At 51.6% G+C, this 9,472-nt stretch overlaps 1 protein-coding gene across 1 annotated transcript in view; it reads left to right on the top strand.

Annotated features, from left to right (window-relative positions):
- Window positions 1–3,243: 3,243 nt before the first annotated feature.
- Window positions 3,244–9,472, top strand: part of PTGFRN (prostaglandin F2 receptor inhibitor) — an 82,077-nt gene continuing 75,848 nt past the window's right edge. The window contains exon 1 of the mRNA XM_032420742.1: window positions 3,244–3,355. Within this exon, the coding sequence (XP_032276633.1) occupies window positions 3,307–3,355 (49 nt within the window). The 5' untranslated portion in view covers window positions 3,244–3,306. The remainder of the gene's footprint in view (window positions 3,356–9,472) is intronic.

Below are 9,472 nucleotides of genomic sequence, written 5' to 3'. Positions count from 1 at the left end.
CTCAACTTTAAATAATAGGGTGACTTTCCTGATCTCAGCAGGAAAATCCGTCAGGAGTGAGAGTGTGAGGACCTTCACCGGGTTTTCAGGGGCAGTGCCCGTAGGCAGATACGTGTAATCCAGAGACAAGGATTGGCTGCTGTGACCAGAGCCTCCCATGGTCACTGCGATCTGGCGAAGGAAATCCAGGGTACGGCTCAGCTCCTTGGGGATGGGTGTGGGTCAGAGCTGCTGGAGAAATGAACCCTTTTGCCCCAGGCAATCCCGCAGACTAACCAAACTGAGAACAATTGGTTGGGGCGAAAGCCTTACCCGCAAAGGAGGTTACTCACTCTGGCAAATAAATATCTTTCATAATGAAAGCATCATCGGATTCCAGAGTCGTGAATGAACAAAGTGTGCTGGTCTGCTGCGGGTGTTATGTTTCTTTAGGATTTTACCCTTTGGTAGTCAGGGCTATGCAAAGGGTGGTGGTTATGAGCAACTGTCTGGAGCTGAGTTATTAACTTACAGTCATTTTCTGCTACAAAACGGCTGTCTTGGGCTGACTCTTGCGACATAGCTGACTGCCCACTACCAACAGGCTATCCACTTCAGTCCTCATTCTGCTTGCCCTGCCTGGACAGTCTTATTTATTATTTCCATTTCAACTACTAACCACTGTTATTTCCATGATTGAAAATGCATCATTAATTTAATAACACCTAGGGGTGGAGACGGGAGGGGAGAAGAATCCCTATCATATTAAACATACAACATCAACAGTAAGCACATCCCTACACCTCACAGCTAAAGACTTCCCGATCGTTCCAAACTCATTTCACAGTCATCTCCTCTGAGCAGCTTTTTTGGACAACCTTTCCCAGGACTGACCACTCCCTGTGTCACGCCTGCACCTTGCATAGGCTGTCACACCTACCAAGTCGTGAAGCACAGACTGCAAGCACCGTAAGGGCAGGAACTATCTTATCCATCTCTGTATTCCCAGGGTCCAGCCCAGTGCCTGGCATGAATTCAATCTATAAATATTTACTGAAGACCTATCACGTGCCAGGCACACCTCCAGACTTGCACTTACTTGTTAAACAAAAGAGTTTCGGGCATTGACTCATTCCTTTTTTAGCCAAAAAAAGGGAGTGGTATGTATGTTGTGCTGTTTTAGTAGGCTCAAGCTGCCATGGTGAATGCCATAGACCAGGTAGCTTAAACAAGAAACATTTATTTATCATAGTTCTGGAGGCTGGAAGTCCAAGATTTAGCTCCTGGTGAGGGCCTTTCTCCTGGTTTGCAGATACTGTCTAGCTGTATCCTTACACGGTGGAGAGATCATCTATTTTGTGTCTCTTCTTATAAAGGCACTAATCCCATTCACAAGGGCTCCATCCCATTCTCAGGACCTAATTACCCTCAAAGGCCCCACCTCCAAATACCATTAGGGGTTAGGGTTTTAATATATGAATGGGGGGGGGGGAGGATACAAACATTTAGTCCAAGCATGTGCTAACCTGAATGTCACCAGGTGCCAAAATGTGTGGTCCAGACATTAAGTGCTGTGGGTGGTTAAGAAAGGAAAAGATTCAAGTTTCCAGAGGGGCCAGGCCTTACTCTTCTTCTCTGTAGTTCCAGCATCTCCCAGGGCCTAACATTAGGCCTTGCATTTGAGGTCGATTGAATTAAATTCCAAAACTTCTCAGAGAAATTCTAGAGGGTTCCATGAGATGGGAAGAAGAAAGGGATTTCAGGGTGGGTGAACAGTATGAAGAAAGGCTCGGTGGCAAAAATGAAATAAAAATTTTTTCTTTGTGTTAAAACAGAATTTACCATTTTAACCATTTTTAAGTGTATGGTTCAGTGGCATTAAGACATTCCCATTGTGCCACCGGGAAAGAATTTTTGAGTGCCTTTCACAGGGGTCCATACCTGGCTAATCACACACTTGTAATTGGAAATAAGAAACACTTGTTAGTGGAAGTAATGCTGCATCAGAGTTAAAGCAGGGCTCCTGTCCCCAATCTGGGCAGTTTGTCCATTCACATCTGTGATGTGTGTTGCATGTATTAATGAAAGGCTGTGGTCCTGGGGGGCATTGGGCATCAGGGTTGCTCCCTATAGGAGCACCTTGTGAATCACCCTTGTGAAGTTTTAAACAATGAACACTATTTTTTTTTTTTTTTACTGGGCCTTTTGTATTCAAATTAGAAGCACAAAACCCTATTGTGGGGAAAAAAGAGTCTTTATTGGTAACCAGTTGTGTCCACTTAAAGCAACACATATTTAGTCTTAAGAGTACATTCCATATGAAGAACTGTAGCTATTAATACACTTCGTTTGTTTGTTTTTTCCCCATAGGTTTACTTGTGGGAAGTGTTCTAATCAATGCCATAGGCACCCTGGAGAGGGGAGGCCCACCTCCCGTCCACAGGGCTGCGAGCAGAGCCTGTGAGATCTAGGTTCTGCTCTTGGCACTTCGCTGTGAATCCTTGGGTAGGTCACCTGAACATTTATGGCCTTGTACCACGAAGAGGTTGGAACCCCCCATGACCTTTAAAGTCCTTTCATCTCTGGGAAAGTCCTACCTGAGTCATTTTTAGCAACAGCCCAGCGGCCGGTGGGTGGGGTGCTGAGCCTGGGACGAGTGGGTGAACGGCGGGGAGGGAGCTGAGGGTTAGCTCAGACACGCGTGGGTGACACGCAGACACGCGTGGGTGACTCCAGAGGGACGGGAACGCGGGGTGTCCCGGAATGGAGCTCAGGCGATGGGGTTTCCAGACAAGTCCTTCCCGGGCCAACTTTTAAAGGTCGGAGGAAAGTTTGTCGTGGGGCGGGGGCCCGAGGGGAGAGCGGGGTGGGCTCCGACGCCTCCTCCCCTTTAAGCGGGTGGCGGGGCGCTGCCTCCGTTACCTGGAGCGGGGAGGGGCTTGGGAAAGTTTGTGTTTGTTGCTGGCAGAGCGCCGGATGGGAGGTGCGGGCGGGCGGGCGCTGCGGCTCTTCCCTTTTGCTTTCGGGAAGCGGTCGGGGCTGCGCGCTCCTCGGCTCGGCGGGGCGGCTCCGGCGCCCGGCTCCCGGTGCCCGGCCGGCGGGAGGCGGGAGGCCGGCGGCGGGCGGGGGCAGGCGGGCGGGCGGCGCGGAGCGAGGGGCGCACGTACGGCCCAGCGCTGGGATTTCTCGGCTCGCGAGGAGAGCGGAGCAGGCGCGCGGCCCAGGCGGGGGAGTGCGGACTCTGGAGCAGCCGGAGCTGGCGGAGGAGGAGGAGGAGAGGCGGCGGGGACGCAGGAGGCGGGGGAGAGTCGCTCCCGCCCGGCGAGCATGGGGCGCCTGGCGCCGAGGCCGCTGCTGCTGGCGCTCCTGTGGCTGGGTGAGTGCGCGCGGGGCTTGGCGGGGCGCGGGGGCCGGGGGAGAGGCTCGGCGGGGGCGCAGCTGGGGCACGCGGCCTGGAGCGCGGGGGTGCCGGGCGGCTCCCGGGAGAGGCGGCGGGGTCCGCGGGCGGCGCGGGCCGGCGGGGAACGGCGCGGGGCCGCCCGGAGCCGGGCGCGAATCCGGCCGGGCCGCTCCGCCAGGCCGCGCCTCGCCCCACCTGTGCCGGGGGGAAGGGGGGGAGTGGCCCGTGGCCGGCCTCCCCCAGCCCTCCCTACCTGTTGGCCGCTGGGAGCCCGGCTCACCTTGAACTCCGGGCCTGGAAGGTGCCCGCGGTCCCCCGGCCGCGTTCGCAGCAGGGGGGCGGAAATATGCGCCTTTGATGTGCCCCGCCGTAGCCGAGACCGGCCGACCCGTCCCTGGCACATGCCAGCCCACGCTGAGCTGCCTTTCCAGGGAAGGGAGACAATCCGCCAACTTCCTTCTACGAAGGTCACGGGGTGGCCCAGAGCGCTAGGAAAAATCGGTGTGCGCGTCCTTCGTCATGTTGGCGGTGGCTCGATATTCTGCCTCAGTCTTTTCCTTTAGCTCTTCTTGAAGCTGCCTAGCTGCACATTTGCACACAAAGACCTGGGAGCCTTGGCTTCTCCAACTTTTCCTACCTGTTACTTTTCTTCCCTTTACGGTCCCCTGTCTTCCACCCTCCCCAAACCTGGGTGCCTCTTGATAATTTGACCCAGCGCCGTCCCCCCAACCCAAGGAATCTTTGGTGTTTTTTTTTTTCCTCCTCTCCATTTTCCTTTTACCCCATACACACAGACACCATTTTCGTGTAGATACACATGATTATGGTAATATGGTTATTTAACGTAACTATGCAGTTATCAGCCATAGAAATACGTATGTTTGTTAAGTGCCCACCGAGGTGCTGGAGGGCTGACCCCAGGGCTTTGATATTCTTTAATATTCTTGGATCCCTTTGGTCTGTGTCAGCCAGAACAGAAGGAGTCCTGTGACCTGACCCAGGGTTCCCTTCCAAGCCCCTAGAGAAGGCAGATCTGAATCTTTTGCAGAATGCATGGTGTGTGGCGTTTGTCCCAGCCAGGCCCCAGCTGCACACAGGGCAAATGACTACTCTGCACTTACAGTCAGAGGGTCCCAGTGGAAGCCTCCCACAGCCATTCCCATCCTGCTGACACCAGGGCCCACATTGTCCCCACCCCCATGACTCCTGCTGCGGGTGGGCCAGCCTTTCTAGCTGCTACTGTGTTTTCTTTCTTCATCTTTGAAGGGTTTTCTGGAATTCACTCCCCAAGAGAGCTCATCCAGCCATATTGCTTTAGCTGCAACCATGTGCAGAACGCTTCCAGATCCTTCACTTAGTTTTGTAGCATGTATTGTATGGTCTCGGGTCCTAGAGCTTTCCCTTTCATACCGGGACCCCTGAAGTTCTCCATTTGTTGTGATAGTCCATACCCATTAATTGGCTAATGTGTCTGGGTCGAACCAGGCCATGCCCCATGGTCGCGCAGATTGTGCACTGCACGACCCTAAGAACTGCTCTTCACTTCGTAGCCAAGGTGAACGACCCTCTAGAGCTGTGCAGTTGACAAGCCATGTACCAGCTTCGATGGTGGGCTCACGTAGAAGTCTGAAAAGAATGCCCTTGAGTAACTATGATGAGGGAGAAAAAGGGAGAGGGGGCAAAGAGAGATGGGCAAAAGCAAAAATAGAAGTGGGGAAAGCACAACTTGGAGAAATCTTGGTTGTAAGTGCACCACTGTGTCCTGCGCTGCAGGGCATTGCATGTTAAGTAGATGTGAATATCTGAGGTGTCACCAGCCAGTGCCTTTCCACCTAACATCTCCTGAACTTGTTGTTGCAGATGACAGCCCTGCCCTCCGGTGTGCCCTCCAGCGTCTCACCGGTGTGGCTTCTTTGTGACCTCTGGGAAGCCCTCCATGTTGTACTGTCTCCTGAAACTTAATATGTCGATAAACAAGCTCATCTTCCCTCTTGTATTGCATCCTGAGCAAAATCTTGCCATCACTGCCCTCTGTGACCTCCATGTTCACACAGTCCCTCAACTCTGTGGCTTTTCCCCTAGCACAGACTGAGGCTTCTTCCCATTCTTCCTGTTTCTACAGCTACTGTCCTAGCCCAGGTTCTGATAATTCCCCACACAGAGAACTTTGGGCATCTTCCTTGCTGACCTTTTCCTCCAGCCTCCCTTCTTAGTTCATTATTTTCCGGAAGGATCAGTTTTGGGAGTCCCACCTTTGCTCATTGGTTCTTTATGGTTTTTCTTCCAAGGATAGTCTGCCCCTTGTGTTGCTTCCCTCTGAATCAAACACTTCATTGTAAGGAAACTGTTTGCTATCCTTTACAGAGAATTGTGTGAACCTTCTGGCCTTTCCCTTTTCCATGGCCTGGGAACGTCCCTCCTGCTTCTCTTCTCTTACCTATGTATTCCCTTTTCCCCTAAAACTCGCTTCCTCCATGAAATTTTCCTAAGTCTCCCTCTCAGTGATCGTATCAGAACCCACTCAGCTTCCCGGAGCAGGGCCCTGTGTGTGACCTGTCTCGTCCATCCATTCATGACGGCATTTCTTGAATACCCATCAGAGTCCACACAACATCACAGACAAATGCCTCCCTGGGTGGTCGGTGCGGGTGGATGGACAGATGATAAATAAAACAGCCAACTGCAAGACAAAATGAAACACCTGACAGAGACACCAAGTGCTGGTAGGCAGCAGGGAAGAGGATGATTAATTTTGACTTGGGGTTGGTTTTGCTGAAAAGGTGGCATCCTCGAGGATGATTAGAATTTTGAAAGAAGGGGTGGAAGAGCATTCCAGGAAAAGCACACTTGTGGAAGGGCATCGAGTGTGGATAAAGTGAAAGTGCTCGGCTCATTCAGGAAGGGCATGTAAGTTCCATGGAGCTGGAGGTGGGAGGGGGAGGTTCTAATGGGAGAGCAAGCTGGAAGGGTGGGCTTGGGGAGCTCCTGAGGGCTTTTCGTGCTGGGCTGAGACGTGTGGGCTGTGAGGGATGGGTTCGTTGGTTTTGGGGGTACTGCCGGGCAGCCCGTACTTTTCCTCTAATGTCACTTATTTATTTCACTGTAGATAGTTGTCTGTTTCTGGTCCGAATCCTCACCCTGATTATATCCCCAGGGGCAAGGATCATGTTCATCCTGTTCACTATAGTATTCCTATTACCAATAGGGCACCTGGCAGCACATAGTAGGTATTTGGTAAAGGTGGGTCAACTGAATAGATACATGCATATATCCCTTTATCTGTGGGTAATGGGTAGCCACTAAAAGCTCTCAGGGTGAAATTAATACAACACAGCAATGTGCTTGAGGAGGTCAGTCCTCACTAGTATACAGCATGAATTAGAGAGTGAGAGGAAGACCCGTGGGGAGGGATTAAGATATTCTCTTCATTTGTGTCTTTAAAAAAAAACAACTTTCAAATCCATTGAAATGGTTTTTAAATGACAAAAGCATTACCTCTGTATTTTCAAATTCAAATGAGATAGAAGAGTTTTATATTAATTAGGTAGACCAAACTGCTTTAAAAAAGAAAGAGACTTGAAGCGTCATGGTTCAAACAATAGAAGTGTCTTTCATAACAGTGTCAAGGGGTGCTTCAGATGACAAGGGTAAGTGGTATCCCTGCTCCTTGCAGCCCTTCTTGCGCCCAGGCTGATGGCAGCTCCCCCGTCTTCAGCCCATCTAAGATCACTTTGGTTGTCCTCATCTCCTTTCCAGCCCCATAAGGGGGAAAGAGCATGGAGGAGAACGCATGGAGATTTCCTAGGCCAGGCTTTGAAGGGGCGCACATCATTTCTGCACACTTTCCATTCAGGAGAACTTAGCCTCCTCACACTAGCTGCAAGGGAAGCCGAGAAATGCAAAGTAGCCTGGCAGCCACCGAGCACCACCCGCTGTGGGAGAAAACAGTGGATTTGGGGGGAGAGCTAGCGGTCTCTGTGTCAGTTACGAAGGATGTAAGGTAAAAAGCTTACCCCAGGCGGAGCCACTCCTATAATGTGCGCGCGCCCGTAATAGCGAATGTTTTGTTTCTTTTCTCTTAGTTTCTATAGAGGGCTCTGTACGGAACGGAGCAATAATAGCGGCCGTTCAGAGAGTACATATCGAGCATCAGGTTTTATGTGCATTCTCTTATGTAATCCTCACAACCCTTTTAGAAAGGTGCTGTTCTTTTCTCCACATTGCACACGAGGGAAGCGACGCCCAGAAAAGTTAAATCACGTGTCCGGAGTCCTACAGCTGTTCCGAGGCAGAGCCAGGATGTGATCATGGGACTCCACTGTGCCTGTACTCAGGAACGAGTTGACCGATGCTCGCCATAACCTCATGCTGTGTGTTGCCTGAGACTAGTTTCGGCAGAAAAGGATGGTCATGCTTTGACAGCCAGAGCGCAGTTGCAAACAATAGGGTCTGGGGTGAGTGCAGTCCGGGTGCAGTTCCTGGAGCGGCTGTACCACGAACCCCCTCTCAGATGTGGCGACCTCTAACCCCTAGCAGGTCCCCACGCCTGCTCGGAGGGTTGGGACCCAAAGGCAGAAGGAGGGGGGAGACTGGCAGGAGGAACCCTAGTGAATCCACCCAGCTTAACGGTCTTTGAAGTGCTGTGGCCTTCAGAGATTCCTTGGCACTCATTTTAGCCTTGTTAACAGAATTCCTGTATCTGCCAAGCTGATTAATGCCTGCCCTGGCTATAATTATTCTTATTAGCCTGCTGAATAGGAACCCTAGTTGTCAGTGATCGTTCCTTACAGGGCAGTCGGGCTGGTCGGCATGTATATGGCTATTTTGCTTTAGTCACGGAGCTGCAGAGCTGATTTTTACCTTGTAGATTGGATGTACATTTTCATATTGGCGCTGTGTCTGGCAGTTAAATAAGGTGTGTGCTTGTCTGTCAGTGTGTGTCTGCGTCTCACTTTATCAAACGAAGTTGGGGGGAAGCTGTCAGGGCAGCTCATAGCTACTCAGTTTAATTGCATCGGAGTCTTAAAGGCAGGGTAGCAAGGCCATTCGACTCTCTGCTTTGGGAAAATAACTTGAACTGGCAAAAATTCTTCATAATTTATCTTCTGGAAAAGGCGAAGTGCTGCAGTTGGCACAGTCAGTGGTTTTTAGATCTTGGAATATTTTTCCCCCACGCCAACTGTATAGTCTTTGCGAAGCAACAGAATTAGAGCCGGGAGTTAGCACCGTTGCGGACCAGCAGTGGGATTTCCAGGAGGCTAGAGATGGTGGCACTGTGTGCACGTTGGTGCCCTTCGAATGCTGATTTCTCCCCAGTACTCCCTGAGTGTTTGCGTGACATTGTGGAGTCGCTAAGCAGCATGGTTCAAGTTTAAGTATGACGTTCTGGGACCGTAACTGCATCCTGCTGCGCACCTTTATAAGCAGCTGGAACGTGAGCATTTACATCATGAAGGATGTTTCCAGGGAATCGAGAAACATTGGCTGGTGTTGCCCTGTCTAGGGTGGATTTTGCTTAGCACCGTGAAGAACAGAATTATGATTAAGGGCTCAGGGCACACTTCAGAGTGGGCGCTACCTTTGAATCCTAATGAACTAGAAGCGGTGTGCAGGCAGTTGGGTTACTTCTCAGAAGGGACGCCAGGCCAAGAGCATCCTGACGATGGCTCGTCTTTCGTCCTTACCTAGAGCTGGACGGGGGCAGAACTTCGCAGCTTGTGGGCCATGGGAAGGGGCCCCAGGTGGGTGGGAGGTGTGTCATGACGCTGAGGCCCTCAGCCCCCAGGTCAGAGCTGCCTCTAGAACCAGAAACCCTGTTTACTGAAGAGAGTCATACAGATATTATCACTTCCCGTGTGTCCTCTGATTTGACGGAGATGGCTGGTTACCTCTTTTACCCTGTCAGCCACAGCCCGTTAGCCCCGGCCCGGCCTTGGGATGAGCTGTTTGAAGATGGAAGTTGAGCAGCCCAGTGACCTGCCAAGGAGGTCATGTATTCATTCAGTGACTCCCGAGAGAGCGCACACTACTCCAGCCCCGACATTGTTCTGAGTGCTGATTGCTCAGTGACCCGAGCTGACTCAGGGCTGCCGT

Source organism: Phoca vitulina, unplaced genomic scaffold, assembly GCF_004348235.1.
Source record: "Phoca vitulina isolate PV1807 unplaced genomic scaffold, GSC_HSeal_1.0 scaffold2, whole genome shotgun sequence".
NCBI lineage: Eukaryota > Metazoa > Chordata > Mammalia > Carnivora > Phocidae > Phoca > Phoca vitulina.
The sequence above is the reverse complement of the archived record's forward strand: the minus strand, read 5'-3'. Positions and strand labels throughout refer to the sequence as shown.